Source organism: Abramis brama, assembly GCF_963993115.1.
Source record: "Abramis brama genome assembly, chromosome: 14".
NCBI classification, from domain to species: Eukaryota; Metazoa; Chordata; class Actinopteri; order Cypriniformes; family Leuciscidae; genus Abramis; species Abramis brama.
This window is the reverse complement of record NC_139976.1, coordinates 1,611,363-1,629,175: the sequence shown is the minus strand read 5'-3', so window position 1 is coordinate 1,629,175 and position 17,813 is coordinate 1,611,363. Positions and strand designations below refer to the sequence as shown.

The 17,813-nt window shown below is 36.2% G+C and overlaps 1 protein-coding gene across 2 annotated transcripts in view; it reads right to left on the bottom strand.

The window, feature by feature from the left end:
- Positions 1-17,813, bottom strand: part of adamts14 (ADAM metallopeptidase with thrombospondin type 1 motif, 14) — a 76,782-nt gene that overhangs the window by 3,987 nt on the left and 54,982 nt on the right. For both annotated transcript variants that reach the window (XM_084135059.1, XM_084135058.1), the window contains exons 13-21: positions 15,583-15,716; positions 14,318-14,441; positions 12,870-12,950; positions 10,701-10,864; positions 7,450-7,615; positions 6,005-6,137; positions 5,713-5,920; positions 2,108-2,237; positions 3-95 (exon numbers count right to left, since the gene is read on the bottom strand). In XM_084135059.1, coding sequence (XP_083991185.1) covers positions 3-95; positions 2,108-2,237; positions 5,713-5,920; positions 6,005-6,137; positions 7,450-7,615; positions 10,701-10,864; positions 12,870-12,950; positions 14,318-14,441; positions 15,583-15,716 — 1,233 coding nt within the window. The remainder of the gene's footprint in view (positions 1-2; positions 96-2,107; positions 2,238-5,712; positions 5,921-6,004; positions 6,138-7,449; positions 7,616-10,700; positions 10,865-12,869; positions 12,951-14,317; positions 14,442-15,582; positions 15,717-17,813) is intronic.

Below are 17,813 nucleotides of genomic sequence, written 5' to 3'. Positions count from 1 at the left end.
ACTAGAGAGTTTATCCACAGTGTTTTCCGGCAGTTTCTCCTCAGTGGTGAAGTTCTCCAGTAAATCTTTAGTCGGACTGGGTAAAGACGGCTCTCCTGGGAAAAACACACACATTTTCTGTCAGACGGGAGGTCACTGTGCTTTCTCAAGCCAACATAATATTTTTGTGCAATTTCATTTTTTTTTTTTTACAGTGTATTGTCTCTCTGATGGAATATTTCCTCTGGTTTTGAAGGTAATTCATTGTTATTGTTCAGAGGGGAGTTAAGCTGATGCTCCAGCTGCTCGTCTATTCACTGAAAGGCAAATGAATATCAAAGGCTGTCAAGATCTTTTAAGAACTCAGATTGTTTTTCAGACAGAGAATCCAAGCTGAACACAATTTCAGGAGGTTCAGTCTGGAGCTGCTGATTCTCATGAGCGTCTCATATGATCTCAGGTCTCTTGTGTTTCACACTGGATCACACTGGATCACACTGGTTCACACTGGTTTACACTGGTGTACACTGGTTCACACTGGTTCACACTGGTTCACTGGTTCACACTGGTTCACACTGGTTCACACTGGTTCACTGGTTCACACTGGTTCACTGGTTCACACTGGTTCACTGGTTCACACTGGTTCACACTGGTTCACTGGTTCACACTGGTTCACTGGTTCACACTGGTTCACACTGGTTCACACTGGTTCACTGGTTCACACTGGTTCACTGGTTTACACTGGTTCACACTGGTTCACTGGTTTACACTGGTTCACTGGTTCACACTGGTTCACTGGTTTACACTGGTTCACACTGGTTCACACTGGTTCACACTGGTTCACTGGTTCACACTGGTTCACTGGTTCACACTGGTTCACACTGGTTCACTGGTTCACTGGTTCACACTGGTTCACTGGTTCACTGGTTCACACTGGTTCACACTGGTTCACACTGGTTCATACTGGCTCACACTGGTTCACACTGGTTCACACTGGTTTACACTGGTTCACTGGTTCACACTGGTTCACTGGTTCACACTGGTTCACTGGTTCACACTGGTTCACACTGGTTCACTGGTTCACACTGGTTCACACTGGTTCACTGGTTTACACCGGTTCACACCGGTTCACACCGGTTCACACTGGCTCACACTGGTTCACACTGGCTCACACTGGCTCACACTGGTTCACACCGGTTCACACTGGCTCACACTGGTTCACTGGTTCACACTGGCTCACACTGGCTCACACTGGTTCACTGGTTCACACTGGCTCACACTGGTTCACACTGGTTCACACTGGTTCACACTGGTTCACTGGTTCACACTGGTTCACACTGGCTCACACTGGTTCACTGGTTCACACTGGCTCACACTGGTTCACTGGTTCACACTGGCTCACACTGGTTCACTGGTTCACACTGGCTCACACTGGTTCACTGGTTCACACTGGCTCACACTGGTTCACACTGGTTCACACTGGTTCACTGGTTCACACTGGCTCACATTGGCTCACAGGTTCACACTGGTTCACTGGTTCACACTGGCTCACACTGGTTCACTGGTTCACACTGGTTCACTGGTTCACACTGGCTCACACTGGCTCACAGGTTCACACTGGCTCACACTGGTTCACACTGGTTCACACTGGTTCACACTGGTTCACTGGTTCACACTGGTTCACACTGGTTCACACTGGTTCACACTGGCTCACACTGGTTCACACTGGTTCACACCGGTTCACACTGGCTCACACTGGTTCACTGGTTCACACTGGCTCACACTGGTTCACACTGGTTCACACTGGTTCACTGGTTCACACTGGTTCACACTGGTTCACACTGGTTCACACTGGCTCACACTGGCTCACACTGGTTCACTGGTTCACACTGGCTCACACTGGCTCACACTGGTTCACTGGTTCACACTGGCTCACACTGGCTCACACTGGTTCACACTGGTTCACACTGGCTCACACTGGTTCACTGGTTCACACTGGTTCACACTGGTTCACTGGTTCACACTGGTTCACACTGGTTCACACTGGTTTACACTGGTTCACTGGTTCACACTGGTTCACACTGGTTCACTGGTTCACACTGGTTCACACTGGCTCACACTGGCTCACCTGCGCAGGGAGGGAGTTTGCAGATGGACACAGACTGGGGTTTTTCTGCGTCACACGGGCCGGCGCTGCTGTCGGACGGTCTACAGATCACCTGTCTCTGTTGGATCCCTTCACCACAGCTCACCGAACACTGGAGGACACACAATCACAATCATAATCACAATCACAATCACAATCACAATCACAATCACGTGTGTCCCAGCAAGCAACAGAGTTAGATCCGATATAGTCCGGCTATGAGTAACACACTTCTAGCCAAAATAACCTTGAATTTGGTTACATGTCGTTTTTGCCCAAATAACTTGCGAGATGTTTGATATTCCATCATGTAAGCAAAGTCAACAGTGATTACAAGGTGTTTGGTTTCATTTCTTCACTCGTTTCATTTCTTTGATATCTAATTGATAGTCTACTCTTGGGCGATGGTTTAGACGTCTATTCAATTTTCACTGACAGCCCAAATCTTTCCTTGTTTTAGCCTAGACGTCTGGACTGTGTTTGGACGGCTATTAGACGTCTTTTAAACGCAAAATTGCTCATTGACTCACTAATCCTTCAGATGAACGTCTGAGGAAATATGGCTTGTGGGTGAAATGTGGGCTGATCATTACAATATTACCACTTTGCAAACCTTAATACTGCAAAGATAAGTAAAATCATTTGATATTTCATTTATTAAAATGTATTTAAAAAATAACATTTTGAATTATAAATCTTAAATGCAAATTATTATAATTATAATAATTATTATTATTACTATATGCACAATTCATTTAATAGGTAACATTTAACAATAAGGTTCCAAATTATTCTAACACTTACTAATATGTTATTAAAATAAAAAAAAATGATCTGTTAATATTATTTAATACACCTGAGCTAACAGCGAACACTCGAACTAACAAAGAACAATAACTACAGTAAGCTCATGTTTATGTTAGTTAATGCATTAACCAATGTGACCTTAATGTAAAGTGTTACCATTTAATATTTGTACTTTTTATTACTTTAAAAAATAATAACAATACTAGACTTTGCTAGAAATCAATACTTACCAAATTAAACCGGACAAAAATCAACACATAAATAAATAAACAGACTCGTGATGTACATGCATGTACTGTATATTTAAATAAACATGTACATTTAATAAATATATATTCATATGTTATTTGTAATTTGTATTATTCTATTCTATGATAATATTTTAATGTATTTAGAAAATTATTTGACCTTCTGACTGAAGGCAAGTTATGTGATTATCAGCTTCATCTTATCTGTCTTATCTGTGTGTGTGTGTGTGTGTGTGTGTGAGTGAGCGTGAGCGTGTGTGTGTGTGTGAGTGAGTGTGAGTTTTCATATTGAGCGTCTGTCCTCTGTTGTGTTGAGAGGGAGTGTCATTGATTTCAATGTGTTGACAAGAAATCTTTCAGCCGTTCACTGTAACTAATGAACTCTCGTCCTTAAACCTTAAACATGATGTCATCTCCCACACACTGCAGATTCGCAGTCACAGGAAAATCATGGATTTGAAGCGTGAAAACGAACGGCAGTGAAAGACACGAAACTAGTCCAAACTCTATTGTACTGTGGTTTCCACACCATTAAACATCACAAGCTCGTCCCAGATTTACACGCGCTCCAGAATACAGTGTTTACAATAGAGAGAGTCGTTCAGTTCAACACAAGCCGACAATTTCCTCCAGCTCTGTGAATTTGTCATGAATAAGCTCATCTGAATAAATGAAAAAATAACAAAACAAGCAAAAAACAGAAACTGTGTTCAAAGCAGCGACATCCACATCAAAGCTCTCTTAAACACACACACACACACACCTTTTTCAAGCTCAAACAGCAACATTATACATGTGTGTTATACTACCTGTCACAATTGTGACCATTAACAAATTTACACGTCTTACGAACAAAATATATAGGAGTATAATTCTCAAAATATATCAGTAGTAGAGCCTTTAAAGAATATTTGTACAAAATATGATAGTTCTATCTGTTAATTAAGGTGTTTTACATACTTCTTGTTGTTGTAGTCTGAGGAAGACATCATGTTTTAGATGTGCAAGCAAACTGATCTGGGCTGCGTTTCCCAAAAGCATCGTAACTTAAGTAGCACTTAAAAATGATCGTAGATCTACGAGTGCTCTGGAGTAATCGTAAATCCCCAAGTGCATCGTAAGAAGACAGAGTTATGAGGACACCTGCAGGACAACCGGCAGATTACACCTTTAACTTTATTCAAATGCAATGTGATTATAATATAAGGTTTTGATTGTACTTTATTGTACACTTTATTACTATTTTCTTTTTGTTAAATTAATGTAATGTAATTAAATAATTAAAAAGGTCAGATAAAATAGAAAAAATTTAATCTAATCATTTTAATCAAAATTAAATGAATGAATAAAAAATAAAAATAAAATATGTAATATGCTTCAAAGACTGGGAAAAATAGGGATGAAAAAAAATCTGTCAATGACTTGCTGACATGCACGAAAACCAGCCATGTATTGGGCATTTCTTGGTTGGCCATCATTGGTCCCACCACCTGTTTTATTAAATGTTGTCCTCATGTTTCCTTTTAGCAAAGCCCTGCCACTTCTTCCTGACCTCCTTCCCTGATCTTTTAATGCCTCTAGTTACAGTCAGTTTTCTAGCAAAATCCTCCCAGATTTTTTGTTTTTGTTTATTTGTATGACTTCCCTTAAACCTGCTGAAAATAATATGTTTGTATAGCTCCACCTCCTCTAAAATCACCTTAATCTCCTCTTTAAAAAATGGTATTTTCTTTTTTTTTCTCTTTTTTTTTTTTGGTTCAGCCATTTGGCTGGTGTCTCCACTCGCAGGTTTGTCCTTTTATAGATTATTGGCCTCGTGGAAAATGCACATCAGGTGAAAACAGTTAGGTTAAACATTTAAAATTGCAAGCGTGTGCTGCAATTACAAGCCATTCTACAAGGTGCGATTTCAGCACTTGTCAAACGGACAGCGACTCTTAAGTAGCACTTGAAGCACAGCTGCGAACGATCCTGCTAAGTGCATTTTTGTGAAACGCACGTGAAATGAACACGAACGTTCGTAAAGTCGCTCGCAGAAAATCCTCGTAAGTGCTAAGATCCATCGTTATCTGGAAAAACAGCCCTGGTCATGTGACCTTTCAAACTAGTCACATGACATTGATACATTTTTAACAAGACAAAATGTCACCCTTTGGCTTTTGGCTTGCTTAGTTGGAGACATTTAATTTAATATTCAACAATATTATTGATCTCCTGCATTGACACCATTATATGAGAACTGAACTGAGCTGGAAAATTACATCATGGTTTTATCCAGAGCGGCGATATATATAAATAAATGAACTAAATTAATTACGTTTTTACAACAAAAATGAACCATCACTGAACTTACTTCAGCTGGACTATGATGCTATTTTCTTCTTTGTTGCATTATTTTCCTGTTATCTCTGTAAAGCTGCTCTGAAACACTCTGCGTTGTAAAAAGCGCTGTATAAATAAAGGTGACTTGACAATCTAAATTTTCATTTAAAAGTTGTGGCCGGTGGGATTGACGTGTTCGTAAGCCCTCACCTGTGCCCAGGCCCCGGTCCTCCACTGGGACGGGCAGGCGCTGGTGTTACAGGCTCTCCGGCTCTCGGGACGCTCCTCGCTGCAGTATTTGGTGTGTACGGGTCTGTGTGTGCCGTTCAGGAGCGGCTGCATGCACTGGACCACACGAGACTGATATCCCAGCTTCCCACAGGACTTACTGCACGGGCCCCACTCCTCCAGCACCCACCTGCACACACACACACACACACCTCAGGCACGTTTCACTCGCGTCTCGGATGATTCTGCGTGCGGGTCGGGACTCGGGACTCACGTCGGCTGGCTGCAGCTGTTGGTGTTGCAGCGTTTGCGGATGGGTTTGGGTTTTTTACTGATCTCGCAGAAGTTCCTGTGAACCAAACGCCCGTCGCTCTTCCTCCGACAGCCGTACTTCGTGAACTGGACCCCTGAGGAACACACAAGGGTCGCATTAGCATGTTTTTTGGGGGAAAAAGTCTCTTCTGCTGCACTAAAGCTGCATTTATTTCATCAAAAATATAGTAAAATAGTTAAATATTATTATAATGTAAAACAGCTGTTTTCTATGGAAGCTTTTTTCCGCCACAGAATAAAAAATAAAAAAGGTAATTGCGACTTTATATCTCACAATTGGGAGTTATGAAGTCAGAACTGTGAGATAAAAACACGCAATTCTGAGGAAAAAAGTCAGTATTTTCTTCCTTGGAATTTGGATTTTTTATATCTCACAATTCTGAGTTTATATCATGCAATTGCAACTTTATATCATGCAATTCTGACTTCATAACTCCCAGTTGTGTATTATAAAGTCAGAATTGCAAGATATAAACATTGCAAAGTCGCAATTATCTTTTAAAATGTTTTATTCTGTGGCGGAAACAAGCTTCCATAGAAAACAGTGAAATCTTATTTCAATGTAAATCATCTGTTTTCTATGTGAATATATAGTAAAGTGTAATTTATTCCTGTGTTCAAAGCTGAATGTTCAGCATCATTACTCCAGTCTTCAGTGTCACATGATCCTTCAGAAATCACTCTAATATGATGATTTGATGCTTAAGAAACATTTATGATTATTATCAATGTTGAAAACAGTTGTGTTGCATTTAGCAAAAGAACAGCATTTATTTGAAATAGAAATGTTTTGTTTTAAAAGTAAAAAAAGAAAAAAGATTTACTTTTGATTAATTTAATGTGTCCTTGATGAACAAAAATACTTTTTCTTGTGTGTGTGTGTGTGTGGAAGCGTACACACTCTGTCAGTCTAAATATGGACGTAAAATACATCTCTTTAACCTAGCAGAAGATAATTCTTTCTTTTTTAATTATTCCAAACTTGTATCAATGTCACTTTTATTTATATAGCATTATTAAAACAACACATGTTGACCAATGTACTTTACATCATCTCAGTAAAACAAAAAACACAAACATAAAAGGTTAAAAGTTTTTGAAATGTTCAGTGCGTGTGTGTGTGAGGTAAAAGGACACAAGCTCTTGAAGCCCCGCCCCCTGCGCCGGGAGCAGCAGCTCATTTGCATTTAAAGGAACAGACACAAAACGGTGCGTTTTTGCTCACCCTCAAAAAGTGACAATTTTAACATGTTATATAAAAATATCTGTGGGGTATTTTGAGCTAAAACTTCACACACACACTCTGGGGACATCAGAGACTTATTTTACATCTTGTGAAAAGGGCATTATACCACCGCTTTAATCATTGCACACTCTCTCGCTCACCTCCACCGCAGGGTTTTGAGCACTGAGACCAGCTCTTCAGCGCCCACTCGTACGTGTCCAGCTCGGCCAGAAGCACGTTGTTGTTGGTGATCACCGGTAGCAGATCTTCATGAATGATGTACTTGTAGCTCAGACTGATCTTGGTGTCCTCGGCCTGCGGGACGATCTGCTCAGAGCGACAAACTCAACTCAACTCAACACGTCACATCAACTCAGTCCACCGGGGGGTGTTTCCCATTCACTGACGTAACTCGCTGCACTGAATTCATCCTCCTTATGAGGATAAGTCCAAAACCACAGAAATTTGAGGACGACGCGTCCAGCAGAAGCTAAAGTGAAATGTATTAATTGAGTTAAGATATGTTTTTTTCTATTCTGAACCATCTATACTATTTCTTGTTTATACTGAAGTGTCAGGAGTGCAATAAGTGTTTATTCATTCAGCCCGTCTTCAGATAAAGATCTTTACTGGCATGCTAATACTAAAGGGACTATCCCCACAAGCCTAAACTGTCTTCTTTTTAAAATCATCTTTCACAAATTTGATAATTTTTATGAAAATCAGGAATGAAGAGTATAAATGTGATGAAGTGACTTAAATTTGCTGTATTATAGTTATCAATTAATGATAAAAAGGGGGGAATTGTGGAAGAAATTGTATCTTTAAGATGTTTTAAAACATTAAAAAACCTTATTCTAATATTGGAATCGGAAATATTTGTCTCTTATTCAGTGATATAATTTTGTTTGCCGCCACACTACCGTAGTTTGATGCATCGTTGAAGAAATCAACTAGCGAGTCACGACTGTTTCCCGAAACCGTATTGTCGCAAATTGGTCGTTCAGCCACGCTGGTTAATGACGTCACGCAGGTGTTGGAGTAATAACTACTGTTAATGAATCTGTTTGAGATCGAATTAATGCGAGATGTTTTGCTATAAATCACAGACATGCATCTGAGGAATATTTCTAATTTTTCTCAGTTATTTTGCTTTATTTCCAGATTCGATCATAGACTCGTTCTTACACACTAGAGCTCGTTCACACATGCGCACTCTTCAAGAACTACGCTTTAAATCTCTCGACAATCTAAAAGACGTAAATTACATTTGTATGTATTCTGAATAAAAGACACATTATACTGAATGTCAGCTTATATTCCTCAAGATCAGGATTTATTGAGTCCACATGTCATGCAAACGAGAAACTCTTCTTCTAACCACAGGTCGAGATCTGTCGCTCCAAACACACACAACTCTGCGATGTTGTTTGCAAATGTTCGTTGGAACCAGTGTTGGGTGTAACTAATTACTAAGTAATTAGTTACTGTAATTTAATTACTTTTCCCTCGAAAAAGTAAAGTAAGGGATTACAGTTAATTACAGTTTCTTCTGATATAATTGAGCTAAATACTGTGTACAAACCAATCCGATCTCACGGCGATTCATAAGCATTTTATGAGTATGATTTGCATTTGTAAAATACGAATGAAATGAGATCGAACTGGTATAAACCACTGGTTTAAGACTGGAGTTAAGAACCACTGGGATAAACTAGAACAATTCTATATAAAACAATAGTGGGTTTAACATCAAAATGTATCGTCTGATGTTAAAAGGTATGTTTATTATGTAACCTTCTCCCTTTAAATTGTTTGGTCAGTTTAAGCATAATTCATGCCATTTTATAGTATTTATTTGAAAGAATTAAAACAGTTTCATGTCCATCCTTGTATTATTCAGCTAGTTGAGGTTGATATGGGATTTAGAAAGTAATTAGTAATAAGTAGGCTTAATTAAATACTTTTTAGAGAGAGTAATTAGTACAGTAATCTAATTACACTTTTGACAAGGTAATTAATTACGGTGACGCATTGCTGCCACATACATATTATTTTTCCACTCAATTATGTCGTAATAACGAGATGTTATGCCATTAAAACGACATATTTTCTCATAATAACGAGATCTTGTGTCGTTATAACAACATCTTTTCACGTAATAACGAGATGTTATGTGGTTAAAACGACATATTTTTCTTGTAATAACGAGATGTTATGTGGTTAAAACGACATATTTTTCTTGTAATAACGAGATGTTATGTGGTTAAAACGACATATTTTTCTTGTAATAACGAGATGTTATGTGGCTAAAACGACATATTTTCTGGTAATAACGAGATCTTGTGTCGTTTTAACAACATCTTTTCACGTAATAACGAGATGTTATGTGGTTAAAACGTCATATTTTTCTTGTAATAATGAGATGTTATGTGGCTAAAACGACATATTTTCTGGTAATAACGAGATCTTGTGTCGTTTTAACAACATCTTTTCACGTAATAACGAGATGTTATGTGGTTAAAACTTCATATTTTTCTTGTAATAATGAGATGTTATGTGGTTAAAACGACATATTTTCTGGTAATAACGAGATCTTGTGTCGTTTTAACAACATCTTTTCTCGTAATAACAAGATGTTATGTCATTAAAATGACATTTTTTTCTCGTAATAACGAGATGTTATGTCATTAAAGCAACACTAAGGAACTTTTCCTCTTCGGTCACCCTACAGGTTGGAAGCGGAATTGTCCATTACCGCTGTCGTACACTCGCACGCTCGCTGTTTATCCAGCACCGGCTTTGGAATGAACGATGTCCACAGACAAGGTAGAGTATGTTGCATGATTTCATGAAAGTATGATGTATTGCGACATCAGAAACGAAGAAAAACTAAATAATGACTATTGTAACGCTTGACGTAAAGCACGTCAAATTTGTAGTTTTCTTATGTCTCATTCGAACTACAGAAACACGACCCGGTTTGGCAAACTTGCATAGTGTGGTTATAGCCGATATAGGGCTGCAAAGCGAATGCAGAAGTGCCGTTCACCCTGTTACGACTTGATGAACCACTGATACGATTTTGGAAACATTATTTTAAGGTAAAAAATGTTCCTTAGATTTGCTTTAAAAGACAAATTTTCTAGGCCTTATAAGGACATGCGTAGTCATGTACAAAATATAGATAACATCTCATTATTACGACATAATTGAGTGGAAAAATAATATGTATAAGGCAGCAATGCATCACCGTAATTAATAACTAGTAATTAATTACTTTTTTAGAGTAACTTACCCAACACTGGTTGGAACGATGGTTTCGGGAAACTCTGCTGATAACGACGGGACTTGCGACTGTGCTTTTGGGAAACACACCCCTGATTAGAAGCGCTACGCCTCAGTCTCTTACCAGAACCACGATGGGTTCGTTCAGCGGCCCGACGGTCTTCAGCGACTCTTTCCCGCTCGACAGAGAGTATTCCCACTCCAGCCCATTCTCGATGAAGGTCTTGGACTCGGCTTCTTCTCCTTTGTCGTTTAGGATGAAACTGCCTGTGACCTGATTTTTAACGGCTGAGGAAGACAAGCATGGACAGAAGAGAAAGGAATATTATGGGCTCAATACAATTTAAGCTCAAATCATTTTAACTCTGTTTGACTGAAGATAACCGAAAGTGTCCAGTATATACTAGTTTAGTGACAAAAACTAAACTGAAGGATGCTACATTATAACATATATTTAACTTCTATTTTACATGTTTATTTCAATTTTGTGTCAAATATCTTAGTATACTATTACAGTTTTTATTAATATCTTGAATTGGTTTTTATTTTTATAATTTCAGTTTTAATTTTTTACACTTAATTTAAGTTTAGGTAATTTTGTGTTTTTCATTTTTATTAGTGTTTTTAAATATTTAATTTAGTTTAAATTTTATTTTATTTCAGTTTTACTAACGCTATTACTCCAGTTTACTTTAATTTCTAATTTATTTAGTTTACATTTTTATTATAATAGTTATACTTTATTTTTATTTATTTCAGTTGTATTTCAATTCATAAAAAATGTTTTTAATATTTTTATAAACTCATTTTATTCCAGTTATTTGCCAAGAAAACATTTAAAAATCTAATTTAGTTTAAGTTTTTCTTCTAATATTTATACTTTATTTTTAATTTTTTTCAGTTGTATTTTAATTCACAATTTGTTTTTAATATTTTTTAATAAACTCGTTTTATTCCAGTTATTTGCCAAGAAAACATTTAAAATTTTCATTTAGTCAAAGTTTTTATTATAATAGTTATACTTTATTTTTATTTATTTCAGTTGTATTTCAATTCATAAAAAAACATTTTTAATATTTTTTTATAAACTCATTTTATTTCAGTTATTTGCCAAGAAAACATTAAAAAATATAACTTAGTTGAAGTTTTTCTTATTATATTTATACTTTATTTTTTATTTATTTCAGTATTTTAATTCACAATTTGTTTTTAATATTTTTTAATAAACTCGTTTTATTCCAGTTATTTGCCAAGAAAACATTTAAAATTTTCATTTAGTCAAAGTTTTTATTATAATAGTTATACTTTATTTTTATTTATTTCAGTTGTATTTCAATTCATAAAAAAACATTTTTAATATTTTTTTATAAACTCATTTTATTTCAGTTATTTGCCAAGAAAACATTAAAAAATATAACTTAGTTGAAGTTTTTCTTATTATATTTATACTTTATTTTTTATTTATTTCAGTATTTTAATTCACAATTTGTTTTCAATATTTTTTAATAAACTCATTTTATTCCAGTTATTTGCCCAAAAAAAAAAACATTTAAATTTTTTATTTAGTTTAAGTTTTTCATGCAATATTTATTTCAGCTAATGAAAATGTGTTTTTTTTTATAGTTTTAGTTTTAGTTAACAACCACACTATAAATAGTAGAATGCTATTCTGAACATCAACCCATGTGCAACTTGTTTGATTGCAGTACAATAAACACTTCACATTATGGGCAGTCATGGCCTAGTGGTTAGGGAGTTGGACTGGTAACCCAAAGGTTGCTGGTTCGATTCCAGAACCGGTGGGAAATGACTGAGGTGCCCTTGAGCAAGGCACCTAACCCCTAATCGCTCCCCGGGCGCCACACAAAGGCTGCCCGCTGCTCTGGGTGTGTGTATCCACGTTTGCAGTGTGTGTGTGTTAACTACTCACTACTCTGCTCCTAATGTGTGTGCATTAACTTGGATGGGTTAAATGCAGAGGTCAAATTCCAAGTATGGGTTACCATACTTGGCCATCACGTGTCACTTTCACTTTCACTTTCACTTTCATTAAAACACTTCATATTTTCTCTCAGATTCTCAACATGAGCTCAGGGTCGTAAAAAAAAACAGACAGACAGAAAACAAAACCTTCAGAAAAACTGCTGAGGCTAAGCTGTCAGGGAATCTAAAATGGCACAAAGCATGATGGGAAGGCAGTAATTGGTCTCAATAGGATGCATGACTAGCCCTGGGTTTGTGCCACAGGAGAAAAGCATTGATTTCCACCGAAAGATCACAGGCACAAACTCACCAATTACGTGAGGTGACGTCTCATTCTCCTCGATCACAATGTGCCGAGCGCCAGCAGGAATATCAAACATCTTCAGCAAGCCTAAAGATCAGGACACAACACAACAGATGAACCTCACGGAGAAAACCTCCAGCTCATTACATTTTGCATAAAGAAAATTAAGAATATTTTAGCACTAAAGATATTTTCATAATCATTTCAAATTCTCATCACCATGATGCAAAATAATAATAATCTCATTGTCATTATTCAGATGATTAAGGAGTGAAATATGATTTAGACTTGCTTTCGTGAGATTCATCCAGATATGAAAATATTGGTAAAACTTTACAATAAGGTTCCATTGGTTCACATTAGTTACTAGCAATGAAAAGCACGTCTAAAGCATCTTAGTTATTGTGCATTTCAACATTTATGAATACATTATTGAAATCAAAAGTTGTATCTGTTAATATTATTTAATGTACAGAACCTGAGCTAAAATGAACTAACAATGAGCAGTATTTTTATTAAATAACGTTAACAAAGATGAATAAATACTGTAGGGCCCCATGATTTCTGCGATGTGGAAAACGTGGAAGGAAATTCAGTCATAAAAATGTAATTGTCTGTATGATGCAGAATGTCATAAATAAATCAAAAGCAAGTCAGTAGACTTAAATCAAATCGCGATATGGTCTAATATCTGTGAATATTAAGCCACAAAAAGATCATTTAAGTCCGGTTTAACTTGAAGAAATTGTGACAGAAATATATTACTGTTGTACAGTGGAATGTAAGTCTTAATGTAGTAGAAGTAATAATAATACAAATTATTAAAATTATTAAAACTTGAATAATCACAAAATTTTTCTTCCATGTTTTCATTTTAACAGTAAACCTCTGTTGTGCAGCACTTAGTTTGCCAAAAATGAAAGGGTTTCATTTACATTTGATTAAAAGATAAATTAAAATAAACAAAAACAATTCATAGGGCCATATTCTTGTAAAACATTTTTTATTTTGGGATAAATTAATTTGTTTTTATGAATTCAATTAATTAGACATGCTTTTGTTTAATAAAAATGTAATTAAACCATTAAAATGGAAACAGAAAACATTGAATTTGGTCAAAACATAAAGGAATTTAAGGAGAAAAAAAAATGTATTTCATAGGGCCCTAAAATTGTTTGTAAATTGCTGTTAAAGTGCACAAGTTTCATAATTACAAATAATTAGACTTGCTTTTGGATTAATAACATTTAATTTAACCATTAAAACGGAATCCAAATTAATTTTTTTACAAATAAAACAAGAAAAATTGAAATGGGAAAACTGGAATTAGGAAAAAAATAAAACAGAATTTGGTAAGAAATAAAATTGATTTCATATGGCCCTAATATTGTATCAAATGAACTGCTCATTAATAGTTGATGTTGGTAGCTTATCGTAAACGTGTGAGTTTGTACCTGTCTTCTTCGGGGTTTTGGTGAGTGTGAGTTTGACGGTGCGACAGTGTGAGTTATCTCCCTCACACACTCCACATTTATCCTCCTGTTTGTACGATCCCACTTCCTTATCACAGCCGACATTCTGAGAGAGAGAGAGAGAGAGAAAGTAACTGTCTTAATATTCTGGGAGAGAAAGAAGAGTGTGTTCTCCTGGCAGCACAGTATGTGTCTTCCTGCCATCATATGAGAGACAAGGGCTGAACCCTCTTTTACCTTAAACTGCTCTCTGTACTTATTTTTTCTCATTGTGATATATTTATGCTTATGGAAATGTTATGTTTTATTGTTCACTTTTTTTTATCTACCTGTGCGTATATGTTTGTATATGTCTATTGCTTTGGCAATATTGTGCTATTTTACACAGTCATGCCAATAAAGCTCATTTGAATTGAATTGAATTGAATTGAATTGAGAGAGAGAGAGAGAGAGAGAGAGAGAGAGAGAGAGAGAGAGAGAGAGAGACAGAGAGAGAGACAGAAAGAGAGAGAGAGAGAGAGAGACAGAGAGAGAGAGAGAGAGAGAGAGAAGGACACATCGTTCATATCCCATCATTCCCACCATCACTCGACTGATATGGGTTGTTCAATGGCTGATGGGTGACAATATTATGGAAGCTTGTTTCCGCCACAGAATAAAAATTAAAAAAGGTCATTGCGACTTTTTATCTCAGAGTTGGTTGATATAAACTCACAATTGCGAGAAAAAAAGTCAGAAAGGTGAGATTATATTCACAGTTCTGACTTTATATCTCACAATTCTGAGATAAAAAGTCACAATTATCTTTTAAAATGTTTTATTCTGTGGCAGAAACAAGCTTCCATATAATATAGACATAATAGAATTTGATAAACAACAAACAGCTCTTGCACACAAAAGCTCTTATTTTAAACAATAACCAGAAATGTTTCTTGAGCATCAAATCATCATATTATACTGATTTCTGAAGGATCATGTGACACTGAAGACTGGAGTAATGATGCTGAAAATACAGCTTTGATCACAGGAATAAATTACAGTTTATTATATATTCACATAGAAAACAGTTATTTTGAGTTGTAAAAATATTTCACAATATTACTGAATTTACCGTATTTTAGTGTGCATAAGAGACTTTCAAAAACGTACCTGTGTACGTGTGTGTGTGTGTGTGTGTGTATGTGTGTGTGTGTGTGTGTGTGTGTGTGTGTGTGTGTGTGTGTCTGTCTGTCTGTTACGATCCTCACCAGACACTCTCCTCGAGCGCAGACGCTGAACGGGTCGGAGTAACTGCAGCGTGTCCCATCATGCATCACCTGGTTCATAAAGACGACTTCACCCGTCTCTTTAGAGCGACAGCTCAACTCACACTTATGAGCCTCTGAAACACACACACACACAGCCATGACACATCAACATCTCCCCATAACACCACTGTGTTAAAGGCAGAAGACGTGACCCTGGATCACGTCACCAGTCTCGAGTCGCACGGGTATATCTGTGGCAATAGCCAACAATACATTGTGTGGCTCAAAATTATAGATTTTTCTTTTATGCCAAAAATCATTAGGATATTAAGTAAAGATCATGTTCCATGAAGATATTTAGTAAATTTCCTACCGTAAATATATAAAACATGTATTTCTGTGAGTGAATGCTGCACAATTGCCAACATAAATGTAGAACTTTAAAGTAGATTTTCTCAATGTTTAGATTTCTGTGCATCCTCAGATTCCAGATTTACAATAGTTGTATCTCGACCAAATATTGTCCTATCCTAACTATTTTTAATTTCTTATTTATTCAGCTTTCAAATGATGTATAAATCTCAATTTCAAAAAATTGACCCATGTGGCTGGTTTTGTGGTCCACGGTCACAAATATCAAAAGACTGGTCTCTTTATAGACTTGCATCACAGTCACTTTTCAGTATCCAGAAGAGCTCAAAGCTGCAGATATGAACTAAAAGACATGAGATCCTTCAAAGGGTCTCTGTCTCTGTAAATAAAAGTGTCTGGTGAATGACTACCTACTTACACACTCATGAAATGCAGATGAGAGATGAGAAATGCAGATGCAGTACAAAAGAGAGAAGAGCGTCTCAAGGTGACACGTGACTCACATCGGCTCACAGATATAAAATGCTGAAGTGATGTATCAGTAAATGTGGATGTTAAGAGTGTTTTTCTCTTCAAGTCTTCCTCACAGTCTCTTTATTTTCTCGATCCTGTTTCTGGCAGGAACGCTGTGTTCCCCCGTCCCACTCATTTCTGCGGTCACTTCAGCTGTTTTAGGGTCACAGCGAGTCCTGAGCTCTTTTTCTTAATACACGAACCGGCCAACAAAAGTGGAGGAAAAAAGTCCCAGGTGTTTAAAAAGGAGGTTTTTTTTATTACTTACCGTTTTTAACATACCGTTCAAAAGTTTTGGTGTCTGTAAGATTTTAAATTATTTTCTGATGTCTCTTTGCACACCACAGCTGCATTTACTTGATCAAAAACACAGTAAAAACTGTAAATGTGAATATATAGTAAAGTGTAATTTATTCCTGTGATTAAATCTGAATGGTCCTTCACAAATCATTCTAATATGCTGATATTGTTCATATTTTTGTGGAAACTGTGACAAATTTGATTTTTCAGGATTATTTGATGACTAGAAAGTTCAAAGGGACAGCATTTATTTGAAATAGAATCTTTTGTAACATTATAAATGTCTTTACTGTCACTTTTGATCAATTTAATGCATCCTTGCTGAATAAAAGTTTTTTTTTTTTTTTAAATCATACTGACCCCAAACTTATCAATGGTAGTGTATTTTATAATATTCAGTTCAAATATGCAGACAGCTATATAAATACAAATAAAATGGTTCAAAACCAAGAAACACATTTTATGTTTTTATACTGTATGGTGTCACAATTATGTTTAGTTAGTTTCGTTTTCATGGACTTTTAGTTTGTATTCATCTGTTGCCTGTTTCCTTTGTTCAGTTTCCCGCCACTCATCAGTTTCCATGGACACTCATTAATTATCACAGCTGTTTGTCATTGTCTCATTATCACTGTGTATTTAAGTTCCTCTGTGCGCTCACTTCAGTTGTCCGGTATTGTTGGTGTATTGCATGCTACATGCTACATGCTGTCTCTGCACTTTGGATAATCTGAGTCTACCTTGAATTTAAATAAAAGGACTTATATTTGATCTTCTCTGCCTTTCGTCTTCCTCATCGGACTGACAACGTTACATATGGTTAGAATGTTTTGTTTTTTTACAAATGCTCCAGAACAGGGGTTTTCTTAAACTGGGGTTTGTTTGATGAAAAGCTAATAATGAATTAAATTTTAAATCAAAATAGAACTCTAATTAAAGAAAGACTAATATTTTATCTTTTTACCTGCGCATGCAAATGTGTTGTTTAAGGATCAAAATATTAATTTAAACGATGAAATTGTTTATAAGAATTATCTGAGATAATT